The sequence below is a fragment of the Trichoderma harzianum genome, assembly GCF_003025095.1.
Source record: "Trichoderma harzianum CBS 226.95 unplaced genomic scaffold M431scaffold_26, whole genome shotgun sequence".
In the NCBI taxonomy this organism is placed as follows: domain Eukaryota; kingdom Fungi; phylum Ascomycota; class Sordariomycetes; order Hypocreales; family Hypocreaceae; genus Trichoderma; species Trichoderma harzianum.
Window position 1 is genome coordinate 211,869 of NW_020209274.1, and position 16,283 is coordinate 228,151.

Consider the following 16,283-nt stretch of genomic DNA (forward strand, 5'->3'; position numbering starts at 1 on the left):
TTGAATATCTACATTTTCTACGCATAGGAATCTATTGATAACCAGTGCTGCTGCACATATGTGCTGCAAGCAAGATGCACGCAAGATGCACGCAGGTACCGGGTAGTTCCAGCGTATCACCAGAGGGTGAAATGGTAGATGGCGGTGGCCTCCCGCTTAGTGCTTCATAGCCTACGGAGCTTCCAAAAACCCTGAGATGTCCGTTGTCATAATGAGTAGCCATTTCAGCTAAGGACGGGACTGTTCCAAGATGCGATATTCCGTTCAGTCGCATTAACCCAGCGATCATCCAAGCCTTGATGGTCGTACTCGACCGAATTTCGCCACCGTATCAATTTCGGAGTCCGAAATTCTTAGGCACAAGCTAGAATACCCTAGGAGGCATTGCGTATAAAGGTCTAATAGTGCGCTAAATTTGCTGCACAGCAGTACTTTACTAAGTCCCCAAAATATGGGAGCAACATTACATACTGACCTGACAGGAGAATGTGGTAATGCATACATGTAAATAATCAAGGGTAGAGTATTAAATTACTTGAATGGTATAATATATACAACCTGGATTCTTAAAAATATAAATTAAACCTAATTTCTGAGCCATATTAATGACATATTAGCACAGTTGGACAGCTTATTCACAGAAGAAGATACTCACAGTAGGGTCAGAGTGAGATCTCCGTGGATCTTCGCCTTGAGTTCAATCTCTATCTCGAGGTTTAGGTCCAGCCGCAACCTTAGTGCACTATTGTCATTGCCTTTCTTTGGCTCCGGCTGCTCGTCAGGCTGTGGTCGTATCTGCTGTCGCCGCCGCCGCCGTGGAGGCGGAATCTCTTGCTGGCTCAAGGCCATCTTTGCCCCAGATTTATCCTCCTCGGCCAGGATGCCATCATAGGATCTCTGTTTCTTCTCCCATGCCGGCCCAGTGGACCGACTCTTGGTGGTTTGAGGCAATGCTGACTTAGCTTGGCCAGGGATCTCAGGCTCGTCCTGATTCTTCTCCTCATCTTCATCAGGGCTCAAATACTTGGATCCTACATTGCTCTCGGCGCCTCCAGGATCGCTCTCTTCTTTACCAACACTTTTTTTCCTCTCTCTAGCTTTATCAGCTCGCGGCTGCGCTGTCTGGTCTGCATCCTGTAAGAACGTGCGGTCGCTGTGTTGTTCCTCCATCTTATTGTAGTACTAACAGTCAGTCTAACGTGTGCGAGTGAGTTTCCAGTTATAACTCTGACCTTGGATGACGTGGGTTGCTATGGGAGTTATTTTTTCCTTTTCCTTTGCAGAGGTGCTTAGGGTATGTGAGAATGTGGGAATGGTTTCGGACTTGCAATGAGATTTGGTGAGGTCGATGTAATAAGCTCAAATAAAGGTGGCGAAAAGGTACATTATGGTAATGCCGGATAAGCAAATTGAAGGTTTTTATGACCGTTATATGTCGAACCAAACCTTGGGGACGTTCAACCTGTGTAGTACTGCAGGAGTGCGTGCATTAAAGTGATTGCAGAGTACTCCATCAGTTTAGGTTTAGGAACGCCATCGCCATGTCATCACAGCATACCAGAAACATGACGTCAGCAATTCCCTAAAAAAGTAGTTTTCCTAGGTAAAATGGCAATAAAGGTGGGATGATTTAGCAGGCTGGGGCAAGTCTTTTTCTCAGTGGAGGAGAGGTGCTCAATAGACGCGAATCACCCGGAGTGAATAGAGAAGAAGCCCATCTGCCAACGCTATTATATTGCAACTCCGAAAAGGACTCGTGATTTGGTCATTGTATAATTGACGGTCGCGGGATTCCAACCACTAGCGGAGTTGGTTAGGCTATCGGCGCTCAGAAGAAGTAGAATGCCACATCCGAGGGGCAGGAGAAGTTTGTCTTAAGCGTTATATTATTATCAAGAAATACTTTTCGAGAAGAAAGATTGATCGCGTTGACAGATGGCAGGGGAATAACAAAACTCCATACAAGCCGCAATAACTTAATAAAAGCCTATTTCCAGTTATTTTTGCGCACCTAAATAAGGCAGTTGACGGCCACCAAGCAGTGTCTCGGTCTCGTTAGCACAATCTTTATCGATCTCTCTAATTCTAATTGGTTCTTTGTGAATATGAATACAGGAGTAGTCCAGTATAGGGGCCGCAGGGACGCGCTCAAGCGCATCATAGGACCCTGGGGGGTCAGGAGAGGATGAGCGCTTCTTCGCCCTGAGGCCCGCAATGAATGATGCGTTTATCGTGGCGAGCCAAACAAAGCAATAGGTTGTGCTAAAACTCGATCAAACACTGCGTTAGAGGACAATGTAGATAATAGAGTGGATAGAGCAAGGCCCTTTGAGGCTGCGGCGGAAATTTTTGGGCATACGGAATCACTACTATCAGAGACTAGGTTAGTGCGCGTTGACGCGCATGTTTCGTTTGGCGAGTTCAGCCATAACCTATATTGGCACGAAGGCAAAGAGAAGAAGAGAAGACAAATGCACAATATGTTATTCCTGTGCATCGGGCGCATGAAGAGATATGTGGCCCGGTCATTTGTGACTATGAGCGGCCTTATGCCATGTCTTCGCCCTGTAGACCCTATCATTACATGTGAGTATTGGTGAGTTTATTTGGCCTCGGGTTAAGCTCAACGCTCTGTTAAGCAAAGGGTGCCTTGTTTGCAGGCCTCCTGCTCTTTCTCTTTCTCTGTGAGCCTTCATGGCAACGAATCTGCCCCAGCCAATCGTGTCCGACAAGCTTGAAAGAGGACTGTATCGCCAGCTCGAAAGAGGGCAACTCTGTCTGGCAGCATCTAGACAGACCAGATTTGGTCTTCCTCTACCATTGATTAGTTTTTCTGCGTCTGAGCTGCAGGACGGTTCCTACCGGGATGCAACGATAACAAAGCGGGGGTGGCTTTGCCCTCTATGAACCGCGTGTTGAGCGTACGCAATGGTGTTAGGCTAGAATCAAGGTTGATGGACCTAACAAACGACGTCACCATTTAGCATCACTACGTATGAGTATTGTGTGCGGAGTAGCGAAGAAGCTGATCCTACAGCTACATCGCCCTGCCCGCCCTATAATGCTCCTGTGCCTGATCGAGGCACCGACCCTCTCTTTTATCGCGCTCTTAAAAACGAGTCAACTTTGAACTTTGACCGCCATGTCGGTCGTTTTCCTCCGTCGTTATTGACCCCGGACAACTACTTCAGGCGCCAGGGGCAAGCCGGGAATCCAGCTTGAAGAATTGATCACCACAGGGCGAAATCACGATTGTCGCGCGGACGTGATTAGCTGCGATGATGTGCTGTTTGTGAAGAGGGTCATCTTCAACGGTTGGGTACTCGCTGCCAAAGTGCATCTAGACAGAGATGTACACAAATGACATCTACTTCTGAGGAGATTTTACATATGTGTCTTCATACCATTGTCTACTACCCGCAACAAGGCACCATACCTCTCTTGCTTTTCCTAGTCGCAAATATGTCTCATGGCAAAGAGGGATACCCTTCTTCATCGCTTTCTCTTGTATATCTTGAACAATTTGGTGCATAGGACATACTGGGCTGACTGATTCTTTTGGCATAATATAGTTTGGATCTGCAAAGCAGTAGCAAAATATATATCCTCTGAGGCAGGATGGCCTTTGGCCTAGCTAGCGTAACAAACTAACAATGTAAAGATCAAGAAACATTCAGATAGGCTAATATCACTCATTCCGTGCTCCTTGAAAGATATTGTTCAATCTTGTCAAGATTCCTTATTTGCTCCTTTTCTGGCACTCCTCTTACTCTCTTACTCCTATGAGGTTACCAACGTAGCTGACTGCCTTTGGTGGCGGCCAGGCTAACCCTTTGGCAGTCCTGGCAATGATATTGGCTCCAGGAACACATCAAATTATGTATCCGCCCTGGTCGTCATTTCCTTGGCGCTCAGAGCGAGTCAGACCATGTTTTGATACCAAGTCTCCAGCCGAGTGCAAGAGACCACCCTGGCCAATCTGGGAAGCCCCAAGGTCGTTAACGCCGTCTTGTAGGGAATCAACTTGCTCAATGTTCGTAACTTTGGCCTTATCCAAGTTGCCTGAGTAGATATCAACGTTGGCGTGGGATCCATGTGCTGTTAGATGCAGGATTTGCAGAATCCAACTTACTCTTGGTCGTGTAGCTGGCTTTATTGTCTTTTGTGAACCATCGAAGATAGATATCCTCCAGCCACGGTACCCACGACTCGTATTGCTCGTTGTATGTCTTCTTAGCCCACTCCATCGCGCCGATGGGAATTATTTTGGATGTGGCAGTTCTAAGATGTACTGGTGTGGGAGATTATGGAATGTTTACGGATGATCCAAAGCAGGGCAGTTGACATGAACATGTCGATTTCTGGGTTTATAAGTTTTTTTAAACGTCGGCAGTTTCGCCACGCTGTGTCGTCAGAGACTGGGAGTAAGCCCGCTTCACAGGACCATGTTTCTCAGAACCATAAGGTAATTACCATCAATCCTGTACTCGTACGTCACCATCACCTAAAGCAGCGCACGTCTCATTCATTAGTTCGAGCCAATCACATCTAGTGGAGACTCTCCTCCGAGTTTCTGGTAAAGTTGGAACGAACCCCTAGCTTCATTAGTTCCCGAACGCTGCGCCTGCAGCCATTTCTCTGAGCACTCGTTCAACGTGCGTCATTGAGAAGAGGGACCTGCAAAGCAAACCAAATGCGGTGTAAATGGTCACCTTTAGCTAATGACTTGGGCCAATCGGTGCAACTCCGAACAGCGTCTATGCCTTTGCCACTTGAGATTGCAATCCGCTTGTGCCTCTGGCCATGGCACCTGTGTAATCGAATCATAATTTCCTGGGATTAAAACCTCGTACAACTGCATGTGCGTGTCGCTTGTACGGCGCGTAGAAGAACGATAAATGTTTGCTCTTCATTATCTGTCGTCTTTTTCCCACCTAGCTTTGTACATATCATAGATGTCCATGCTGTGAACAGGGCAACGTGCACGAGACTTGGAGCTTCATGGCCAATCTATCTCTCGACATAACCAATACTCTGAGCAACCTCGACGCCCATAACGTGACGTGTGCCTCTCCATCCTGGCCTCGTCGAGCGACCCTCTCCATTTCAGATCTGCGGCCTTCTGTCAGTTCCCTTCTCTCCGACGACGACCTGTCCCTATGTGGCTCCGTTGATGGCCATACACATAGCGAGATCAGCCCCGATATGGCTGCGGCCACCTCGTATGAGACATGGCCGGCTTGCTGTTTGGCAAGCGATAAGAACCCTCTCCCCGCAAGAGAGATAGAACTGGGCTGTGAGAAGGAAGGGAGGCCACAGGTGATACAGAGATATGGCACATGCCGGATACTCAAGATGAGACAAAAGGGCAAGCTTAGCTACATGCCACGCATAACAGAATAGGAGGAATTGTGCCAGCTAGATGAAGATCGCGTCCACGTTGTACATTGTCATTTCGCGTGCCATTTTGAGATAGGGAAGACCAGTGCTCTTTCTCCAACTCTTGTACTTGAGATCATGATACTATGTTTCTGATAGTTTCTGTTGTAAGTGCCAAACGCTTCCATACTGCCCCCCAAGCCCGTACAACAAGCACCAATGAGTTTATGTCCGATCAACTGGCAGCGAGTAGTCTTTTCCCCCCACAAACGTCAGCATCTATGGTGTATGTGCGACGGCAATTGACTTTCGGCTGGGCGGCGGCGAGGGACACGGGCGACGGTGGAAGGTAAAATAATAAAAGAGAATTACTAGCCAGCACTCCAACGACTATGTGAGGTTCAAGTGCTGGGACAGGATGCGAAGGGAAACCTATTGTTTACTTATCCCTCTCAACTAAAACTACCCAAGACTAATCCGCTACAGGTCCTCTAACGCGGTTATACTGTTAGCGTGAACCTGGATGAAGGCGATAACAGCGACGATAACGGCAGTAAAGACTCTTTTATATGCCAACGTCAGTCGGGATAATAGCGACAATGGCAGCGAATATTCTTTTCCTTTTACCTACACCCAGTAAGTCTACCTCTACCTTTCCGAGCTTACAGCAATACTTACAGTCTAACCAGGAGACCTCTGATAAAGAAGAAGAAGGGATTTAATAGAGTACCCTATAGGCTTACCGTGAGTTGCCGTTCTATGTCTATGACAATTAAGCTAATTTACAGTTTAGTCTTGAAATGCCCAAGCCTATTTCCCACCCCAGCTCCCTCTATTAAGCTGTAGCAGTTCCTTCCTCTCCTTTGCAGAACTCCAAAATGTCCTGAGAGATGTCTGTTATTATAATAGCCATCTCAGCTAAGGGACTGTTGTTACACGCGATACTCTGTACTCAGTCAGACTAATTCACCCGTTTCTGACTAAAGAATGAATCCCGACCAACCGACTATTGATCATGCGAGCCCCAACAGTGACACCCTCTAACAAAATCTCCACCGGCCGACCGAATCTCACCACTGGTAGTGAATGAAAGGGCCAACATCAATTTCGGAGTCCGAAATTCTTGAGCAGCCCCGCTCGAAATCGACCAACATCTCAAGCTGGAGATGCGAATCAGACCAATCAAGTTGGATCTGACATGCTCCTGGGAATATGGCTGTCGCTGCCCCAGCGTCAATGAAGCGCCTAATACTCCGTGCAAAGTCGACTGGACTCAACCCAGCTATTGGCGATCGCGCCCCGATCCGAAAGCAACTAAATTGTAATTGTTACAAGGCCGCCAATCAGTTCAATGGCATCGCAGAAAATCCACCGTACAGTCGTTATCACAAGCTTGCCTCAGACGAAAACGAACTTTTGGCACGCTCTTGTCTATTGCCTAGGCACGGTCTGGAATAGTTCAATTGGCATGGATTGCATATAATGTGATGCACCATGATTCGCCACACAAAAGTACCTGACCGTGTTGCGTGCCCAACACATGTTGACATGGTTGTCGCAAAATTATAGCTGGTGACTACTAGGCAGGTATGTACACAGGTACCTGCATTTGTTGTACCGCACTAGGGAAAGTGGCCACGAGGTACTTATGTGAAGCGAGGTGCAACCAGATGAACCAAACCGAAAGCAGAAGAGAGGAAATTTTTTGTGCAAAAAAAAAAATCACAATATACATGTTGATGGTCATCGAATAATGCAATCCACACGTGGAAGCAATTTGATGGAGGAAACGTCCATCACTCCATACCAGCAGGTCCAAGGTACCCGCCGGGTATACGTGGAACCTGGAAGCACCTAAGTGCTAGGTAGTGGACAGGTACCAGGGGTTGGTTTGGGCGTGCCGTCCCCTGTAGTGCGCTATCAAAAGTGGACCATCCGCGCTGTAACTCGAATCAGTTGCTGTCAACAGAAGATTGAAGATTGATGAGCCATCCATTGGATATTGGATTCCTCTCACCCCGCAACCTTCACGAATCGCAAGCCGTCGCAGATCTCGTCGTTCGTTATACGGTCCGTCGATTCGTTTCCATTCCCTTTTCTTATTTTTCCCATTCTGCGGGAAGAGAAAGAGAATTGCACTGGAAGCATGCATCTTGCATCTCAAACAGCCTTAATTGCCTTGTCCTTTGCTTTGGCCGATGCAGCAACTTTGGACTCGACGTCGCAAGCTCCTCAGCTAGATTGGGACACAATCAAGCCCAGTCGTGATTTGGAATACCACGACTGTTACGATGGATATCAATGTGCGCGCCTAGAAGTGCCTCTTGACTGGACAAACAGCACCGACGCTCGCACTGCCGTCATTGCCATTGCTAAACTGCCCGCTGTAGTCTCTGACCATGACCCCAGTTTTGGCGGAAGCATCTTTGTGAATCCGGGTGGTCCAGGGGCTTCAGGTGTTTCTTTCGTTCTCTCGGATGGGCATGATTTGCAGCAATATGTCGATAAGCCTGGTCGCCGCCACTACGAGATTTTCTCATGGGATCCTCGTGGTATCGGTCGCACGACTCCAAGCTCCAACTGCTTCCGCTCCGACGTCGTGTCTCGCAGTGCGTGGCAGCTCGAGGCTCGTGGAAATGGCGGGCTCGATAAGGGCATCGACTCAATCAAATATGGCCTTGCATTGTCAAAAGCCTTGTCTCAGCGATGCAAGGATTCGGAGAAACAGTGGGGAGATGGAATGGCGTTTGTGAATACCCCTAGCGTGGCTCGAGATATGGTCGAGATGGTGGATAAAGTCGATGAGCTGAGAAAACGCGAGGGCGTCAGTAAAGCACAGGATGACGCCCGTCAAGAGCTCAGGAAACGGACTGAGGAAGATGATGTACCGCGGCTGCAGTACATTGGATTTTCCTATGGCACAGCCCTCGGTAACTACTTTGCAAGTTTATATCCCGGCCGTGTTGGGAGGATGGTGCTCGATGGAGTGGTTCATGCAGATGATTATGCAAATGGTCCTGTAAGTTCATCGCGTTATTCCCCGAGCTGCGGAATTTGATCAATCGCCGTCTCTCAAGCTCATACATCAAACTAACCAAATTCAGGGCTGGCTTACGAATCTTCACGACACGGATGAAATCCTGGAGGAATTCTGGCGAGGCTGCCTCCAAGCTGGTCCATCTATTTGCACCCTCGCCTCTGACTCAGATGCCTCGCCTTCTGAGATCAAAACCAGATTCTGGTCTTGGGTGGCCGACCTCGATGACGTCCCAATTCCCGCACTATCATCTTCACGCACTATAGTCGTCATCACCGGCGACGATATCCGTAAACTTGTTGGCTCTTCCCTCTACAATCCCATTCGGACCTTCAAGCTCCTGGCAACAACGCTTCACGAGGCCATGAAGGGCAATACGACTGAACTCGTCAGTAACTTGATGAAGTTTGGCCATGTGCCGAATCTGGACACCGTCTGCTCCGATAATAACAGCACCAAGCCCGCTGCTATTCTCCCCGAGTCTCAGTCTGCTGTCATCTGTGGTGATGGTGATGATATTACTGACAAAGATGCTGGCTGGTGGTCTAAATATGTCCAGCGCCAAATGAGCAAGTCGAAGCTGTTTGGAAGCTATTGGTCCAATATTCGCTTCAGCTGCTCCAGTTGGCCGTTTCGCCCTAATCTATCGTTCAAGGGCCCTTTCACAACCCCCAAAGCGCACCCCAATTTAGTTGCAGGGCATCCGGCTGCTCCTTTGTTGTTTCTGAGCCCTCGCCTTGATCCAGTCACTCCGCTGAACTCGGCTCGCGCAATGGCTGCTAACCACCCTGGCGCGGCAGTTGTCGTCCAAGATTCCATGGGTCATTGTGTTATTGGCACTGCTCCAAGTGATTGCACCAAAAGTATTGTGGCCGACTATTTTGAGTCTGGAACTGTTCCATCGGAGGAAGTAACATGCAAGACACAATGTGGGCCATGGGATGACAATTGCAGTGGCTACTCTCCCGAAGCCGCCAGCACTGTTGACTTTGCAAGCTGGCAACTCCAAGGCAATCCTCTCCTCTTTAGACAATGACTCAAAATTTGAGAGATCTCCCGGCGTTACATCGTTATATTAAGAAAACGATTTTCGTGCATCTGGTGCCGATTTCGCGTCATGGCATAGTGAACAATCTACGCCGACATGCAAACCAAGAGACATTTTCAAGTACTGGAGAGTTGGGATATATGATACCAAAATTTGCAGTTAGTTCGAATAGAATCACAATTATTATAATCAGGCTATCCGTTTCCTTTTCTATTATCATTTTCTTCAATTCTACTTTGCAAATATTGTCAAACACCGTTCTCTCACACAAACCATGGCGAACAAAGGCGTGAAGTGAAACAGACCACTTAATTACTTTGTATTGAGAGAAGCCACAGTTTCATAATTCACTAGGCGAGAAGATAATTTTATTCCTGTAATACTATTGTAATAAAATATTCTATGACCTACGAAAATGCCTGTCAACCGTCACGTCAGCGCATGTCATATAGCTGCCTTGCTATCAAAGCTAGCAAGAATGCATGCACACATGGTGTGAGACGAACTAAGTTGAATTGAAGTTTAGAATTTGGAATACATTTACACCGAACTAGTTCTTTACTCAATCTTATTGTTTGTAACCCGCAAGATCCTCTGATCCTCTGAGTATCACGATGATGCTGTCTTAGTGCGTTCACAAGGTCGCGGATGACTTCCGGACTGCGAAACTCACCGCACCTGCGGGATAAACGATTGTGAAGTTTGATATCTACGGGAAACAACGGTTTTGGTAAGATTATAGAAATGGCAGTTAAATGTTAATGGATTCTAGATAAGTTACCTCCGGGCTCCGAAGAAGACGTGTTCCGGATTCCGAACATGTTCCTCCGCGATGACCTCTTTCCGGATTCCGGCCAAAATAATGTATGGATTAACGGTCATTGTTAGAGTATCTAGGCATGTTGGAAGATATCCAACTTCAAACTCAAGAAGTAGATCATCAAGTTTTGATTGCGAATGGTTTGTGACGACTCAAGTATAAATATGAATCTGGCCCCCCGTTAACCTCAGATAAAATTCACTCAACAAGCTTTCATTGACAACTCGTTCAATAAAACTATACTCCACTTACTATATACATCAGAATGGTGACCTCCAGTCTAATTGCTTGCCTCGTCGTGTTGGCGGGTGTCGCTGTGGCGTATCCAGGTAGGTTTCCAACCTTTGCAGCGCATCGCTTTGCTAATACAACATGCTTCAAATTGCAGCTCCCCCGGTGGCTGAAAGCCACGCAGTTTTTCGACGATGTGGACCTCTTGAGGTATGCCCTGACTCAAATCTGTCAGGTGAGACTATTGTTACCATGTAGTTGAATTCAGCTGATCAATTGCTCATCTCCTTCAGCGGCGCAAGAACCTGCACCCGTTCGAAGGTGCGGACCTCTAGAGATTTGTAACGATGCAGAGCCAGTAGCACCCGTTCGTAGGTGCGGACCTCTGGAGCTTTGTACCGATTCAGAGCCGGTGGCTCCTGTCCGAAAGAGGTGCGGACCTCTGGAGGTTTGTGTCGATTCAGAGTCAGCAGTGGAACAGTAAACGTGATATCATATATAGAACAAGATATAGGCTAGGGAATATTTGTTCTTGATATGGCACCAATTATGGACTGGATTTTATTGTAGCGTAGCAGAGTTGAAGAGAGAAGATATGGATGCAAAGTTGTGTTTGGAGATGTTGATATTTTTATAGCTTACAGAATGGACTATGATGAGGTGACTCTCTTGTTTTATTCATGTTCGGTGACTTTCACGGGTGAAATACTGACTCCTAGCGAACCAAACGCAACTACTTTTCGCATGCCTTGGTTCCTTATTTAACACCATATTGCCAAACTTTTAGCAAAAGTTATCGTTCAAATATTATTTAGGCGTCACTCCATCAATAATCCTCCCTTTCACCACAAACTCGCCCATGGCTGGTAGTTTTCGGCCTGCATCAGCTGTTGAAGCTGCCTCCGCCGAACTCCAATATTACCACCATCAAAGAGTGAAAACACCGTCGCATCATTCAATAGTCTCGGAAACACTGTATCAGTTCGGTAAGATGTCCTATATGTGCATCAGCCTAATGAGCTTATTGGAGGGGTAAATGTGTTGGAGAATTTGGACATCTTTCCTCCCGGGAATAACTCACATTCCCACCAACTGCATCGTGTCCCAGACAGCACTGACAGCCTGATCGGTGCAATAAATCTTGGCCTGCAAACAGGCTTCGTATCGGCTGCTGTCATCTCCAGTTCCTTTTTCAACGCCATCGAGAGCCTTCCAAGCGAGGAGACGAGATGTATCAATCTTGATCTTGGCATTGATCAACAAGTCAGCTGGGCTTTGCCTCTCTATAATGGGTACCGTGCCTCTGCGGCTGTCTTCTTTGGCGAACTTCAGGGCTGCTTCAAAGGCTGCCCGCATCGTCCCAACTGCCATAGCACCCGCTAACGCAGCAGACATGCTGAAGGCCCGCAGGATGATGGAAGCTCCAGTCCCTGGAGCCCCTAATACGTCTGCAGCCGGAACTTTGAAGTTAGTGTACCTGGTTAGTGGCCCAGAGGCCGCAGTATGACCCATAAGATTCGGTTCTGCGATCTTTTGATACGCATTGGGCTCATTCTGAGCTATCGTATCTCTTGTAACCAGAAAAACGATGATGTTTGACGCGGGATCATCATTTGGGTCTTGAGGTCCACCATCCTCAGATAATCGGCAGCAAAGGCACGCGAGCGCAGCACCTTTTCCGTCCCAACCAGCGCTGTTGGTAGTCCATAACTACGTGTAGTTGCAAAGCATTAGTAAAAGAATGAACTATTTGATTGAGAATTGTGGTCGGAATTTCCTACTTTGTCGCCATTTATAATGTAGTAGTCGCCTTCTTTCCGGGCAGTAGTTTCCAATCCTTGGCCACCCTTTTCAAGCCAATTGGCAGTGCCACCCGGTTCGGAATGGGCCAAACTAGCAAGTGGTTCACCTTCGCAAGTGAGAAAAGGAGCAAGAAACTTCTTTTGCTGCTCTGGTGTGCCGCCTAGAATCAGGGGCATTAAACCAAGTCCAGTGCCGAGCACATGAAGCATAATGCTCGAATCGATTGCATAAAGCTCTTCCGCAACAATTGCGCCATCTATAAACGACTCATTGCTTCCACCGAGTGGGACTGGGACCTGAGCTTTTACAAAGCCAGCTTTCACAAGCTTTTGGTAAAATGGCAGAGTGGCTTGGAATCGGGATTCCTGGTCGCTGTATTGCGAGTATATTTCTCTAGCAGGTAAGAGAATCTCTTTGCCGATTTTGGCAGCTTCCTCTCGAAGAGCCTTTTGTTTATCGGTTAAGCTAAATCCGATCATGTTGAATATTGATCAAAGAAGGAGAAGCTGTGATATCGTTGCTCAATGGGAAGAAAACAGAGATGTGTGGTGTTATGGTAGAGCGACACGGCACAGTCGAAAACTGAGAGAGCTGCTCTGATTAGATGTTATATACTAAACAAACAATACAAATAGTTCTTCGATCATTACATATGAGTGATTAACCTTTCATAAGCGACTTCCCAACTTCGATACATTACTGGGTAGTGATGTTCGAAGAGGGGCACTCTTTAAATCCTGCAGTGTTGCGGCCGCCCTCCACGAGTCAACTGTTGGGTCGGGCGGTTGGGTCGGATCATGTCGCTTATGCATCGGCTTATACACCATATTAAGAAGAATTTACCGAAATATATGGCACTTAATATGGAAGATAGGATGTGTAGTTTGTTACTTAGTTCATGTACCAGCTATAAAACATACTGTCTTCATTCGCTTTTGCCAATTGCCTTGTACAATGGATTATCGTGTTCTATTGGAATAAAGGTTGAATATAACTGCCTGATGAAGTCCTGCAGTTTCAGATAGTAGGCTACCTTAACCAACTCTACTGGGGAATTTGACTTCCATTACCATACGGTCCTCTCGCCTGTCTATCTAGCATTTCTTTCAGCTCAATACCCACTAAAGTAGTTGATATGCATCAGGTGAATAGTGTGGGTGTTTCTTTGTGCTAATTACACTCTTAGTTCAACGCTATACTGACACGAACACATTAGCCACTTCGACCTGCATCTCTTGAATCTCGTCTATTCAATGCATCTGGAAGAATAAGCGTAAAATCACTGATGTGCATTAAGTTGATCAAATAAATACACCATATAAAACTTTTATTCATGTGAAATACAGCATGAGACCACATACGTCAAAGACAGTGACTTTTAAGCATAGTCTTCAGAGCGTAAACTCGGACATATCAACCATCGTCAACCCCGCGGCTGACAAAAATGAGCTAACTACGGAGTAGACCAGAGAGAGAGATGCTGACCTGACCAGTGTTACCCACTGCTTACGAACATGTATAGTCACCACCATGTGGGGTTTGCCTACTCGGCAAATAATTACGCGGAAACGATTGGTATTCCAACATATAGCCATGGCCTGAAGGAATGATAGGCGTGAACAGGTTGCCCATTAGCGTTGCTTTCTTCTAAAAATATGTGACGAGTGGGTTGCATTCTTGAAAGCTGATTAGTGATTTCGTAGGAACAGTTGCCTACCGCTCAGAACTGACTCGTGGGAATTTTACCCCTCAACAAGAAGATGTGAACACCACACCCAATCTCCAAGAGTCTCCCAAGTAGACTATTCTTCTAAACTACCGCAATCACATGTCATCACCACTTGGCTGTGAACGCTCCCCAGAGCGTATTTGCATACTCAAGACGCTGAGTAATATGTCATCTTCAGTAAAGAGAGGCTCGTTTATAGCAAGAATCTGATGATATTGCAACGTATGTAGTAAGCCGGCGTTTGGCTATTTGTTGAACGGTAATGTCTTGATGAATTAATTGTATTGAATGTGTCGCAGTTTACATTGTAAATTCGATCTGGGTTGCTTGTTATATATATCTAGTCCTTCAACCATAGAGGACAGAATCAACAAGTAACTATTGTTAAGCAAATAATTGTCCACCAATAGGAATGAATGAAGGCGATATTAGTGTGAACTGTGTCTTAATGTCCGTATTGATGCAATTGGTTTCGGATAGACGGAAACTCCCGATGTCAGATGGAAAATCCCAAACTCATCGGAATAGTACCAAGTAGGGAAATAAATCTGGTAGAGTTTGGGGTTGGAAAGGCGGCATGGAGCTCAAGAAGGGACGAACGGTCGGATCGGATTTTGGGGACTTTGCGGAAGTTACCGTGCTAGTGAACGGCGATGCCATTTCGGCGTTTAGGGGCTCTTCATGTTGCTATGTCATCCACACGCTAAAGATTGTCGAATTGCCATTTTTGGCATTGAAAGAGATGGCCATAGGCGGAAATAACGTGTGAATAATGGTCTCTCTGAATACGATCGATGTATTGCGCTGAACATGGTCAAGAACCCTCACTTGGTTGATATAAAGAGGACGTTGCCAATCGGAAAATTAAACATGAAGGGAACGGATAAATACACCATATTCTATAAGAAGATTGGCACCAAACTCATATCATCTTATAATGTCACAGATCTTGAAGAATGTTATGCTCGTGGGGGTATGTTGGTGCTCTTGACGAGATTGTGGCCTTGTAACTGACGTGAAATAGGCTGGAGGGAATCTCGGAACACACGTGCTGCGGTCCCTTCTTGAAGCACAATTCAACGTTTCTGTAATGAGCCGAGCATCCAGCAAGACTACTTTTCCGGAGAATGTACGAGTATATAAGACGGATTATTCGGAGTCATCACTTATAAGTGCACTCGAGGGATATGATGCTGTGGTAAGCACCATCAGTGGCAGCGGGCTGAAAGAGCAGCAAAAAATAATTGATGCCGCCATTCTTGCTGGAGTAAAAAGGTTCATTCCATCAGAATATGGCATTGACGTCTGCCATCCGAAAGCTATGGAAATTGTTCCTTTCTTCAGCCAAAAACAGCAAATCAATGCCTATCTGAGGAGCAAGGAATCTCAAGGCATTACGTGGACCAGCGTGGCCACAGGGCCTTTCCTGGATTGGGTGCGTTTATTAACATCATCTTTGAGAGTTTTAATTTTATAGAGAAGACTTTCTAATAAATGAAACAGGGTCTTCAGGCTGGGCTGTTTGGATTTGACTTGAAGAATCGGTCCGCAACTTTTGTTGATGAAGGCACTCAGCCATTTAGCACCACAATTCTCCCCACAGTCGGCAAAGCCATAGCGTCTGTTCTTACACACGCCTCTGAGACCGAGAACAAAAGGATCTTCGTCCACTCATTCAGGACTACTCAAAAGCAGCTATTGGAGATATTGGAGAAGCAGACGGGTACGCCATGGAAGGTACGACACGTACCGGCTGATGAAATGATATCTGCAGGGAGACAGAAGATGTCAAATGGCCAAGGCGGTGTCTTTGAGCTTCTCCAGGTGGCAATGTTTAAAGGAGGCTGTGGATCCGATTTTGAAACTGAGTTTGAAGTGCATAATGATCTTCTGGAATTACGTCCAGATAATCTTGAGGGGTCCATAGCCTCTATACTCAGCCTCTGATAGTAGTTGCAGCTGGGATGTCCATCTGTATTGACAATTATTTATATTTATGTAAATTGCCTGGTTCGTACTATTTATAAACATGTCAATGTCGAATGGGTGGCAAGGAAGAAGAGAGATCAAACCGATGGCTTTAACTACACTATTGATGTTCTTCAGATTGCCACCACCCTCGTCGAGGTATCTCGCTTCAACTTCTTATTTACTATTATTTGAATGGAAATATTATATCATAATCTTTAACTTGATCACGAGATCTTTCAGTATTTCTCTTCTCCTCGTCTTTCTC

At 46.4% G+C, this 16,283-nt stretch overlaps 5 protein-coding genes and 1 pseudogene across 6 annotated transcripts; 2 read left to right on the forward strand and 4 right to left on the reverse strand.

The window, feature by feature from the left end:
* Positions 1-522: 522 nt before the first annotated feature.
* Positions 523-1,434, reverse strand: M431DRAFT_513749 (hypothetical protein). Its single transcript, XM_024920090.1, has 3 exons — positions 1,233-1,434; positions 656-1,170; positions 523-592 (listed from the first exon to the last, which is right to left on the reverse strand). Exons 2-3 carry the CDS (start codon positions 1,168-1,170, stop codon positions 586-588), a joined length of 522 nt encoding a protein of 173 aa, XP_024768024.1. The 5' UTR covers positions 1,233-1,434; the 3' UTR covers positions 523-585.
* Positions 1,435-2,044: 610 nt separating this feature from the next.
* On the reverse strand, positions 2,045-2,272 carry M431DRAFT_329316 (annotated as a pseudogene; the record flags this gene model as incomplete). The annotated part of the gene is made up of 1 exon: positions 2,045-2,272. A coding segment is annotated over one exon (228 nt), but the record flags the coding sequence as incomplete, so codon positions are not given.
* A 1,599-nt stretch (positions 2,273-3,871) lies between these two features.
* M431DRAFT_501254 (hypothetical protein) lies at positions 3,872-4,247 on the reverse strand (the record flags this gene model as incomplete). The annotated part of the gene is made up of 2 exons (XM_024918000.1): positions 3,872-4,062; positions 4,133-4,247. The coding sequence occupies 2 exons, from the start codon at positions 4,245-4,247 to the stop codon at positions 3,872-3,874; spliced, it is 306 nt and encodes a 101-aa protein (XP_024768025.1).
* Positions 4,248-7,525: 3,278 nt separating this feature from the next.
* On the forward strand, positions 7,526-9,452 carry M431DRAFT_100261 (hypothetical protein; the record flags this gene model as incomplete). Its single annotated transcript, XM_024911183.1, has 2 exons — positions 7,526-8,398; positions 8,484-9,452. The coding sequence occupies 2 exons, from the start codon at positions 7,526-7,528 to the stop codon at positions 9,450-9,452; spliced, it is 1,842 nt and encodes a 613-aa protein (XP_024768026.1).
* A 1,722-nt stretch (positions 9,453-11,174) lies between these two features.
* Positions 11,175-12,866, reverse strand: M431DRAFT_535663 (hypothetical protein). The gene is made up of 3 exons (XM_024920965.1): positions 12,297-12,866; positions 11,597-12,225; positions 11,175-11,511 (listed from the first exon to the last, which is right to left on the reverse strand). Exons 1-3 carry the CDS (start codon positions 12,795-12,797, stop codon positions 11,358-11,360), a joined length of 1,284 nt encoding a protein of 427 aa, XP_024768027.1. The 5' UTR covers positions 12,798-12,866; the 3' UTR covers positions 11,175-11,357.
* A 2,118-nt stretch (positions 12,867-14,984) lies between these two features.
* Positions 14,985-15,994, forward strand: M431DRAFT_501257 (hypothetical protein; the record flags this gene model as incomplete). The annotated part of the gene is made up of 4 exons (XM_024918001.1): positions 14,985-15,020; positions 15,072-15,482; positions 15,551-15,851; positions 15,954-15,994. The coding sequence occupies 4 exons, from the start codon at positions 14,985-14,987 to the stop codon at positions 15,992-15,994; spliced, it is 789 nt and encodes a 262-aa protein (XP_024768028.1).
* Between the last annotated feature and the right edge of the window lie 289 nt (positions 15,995-16,283).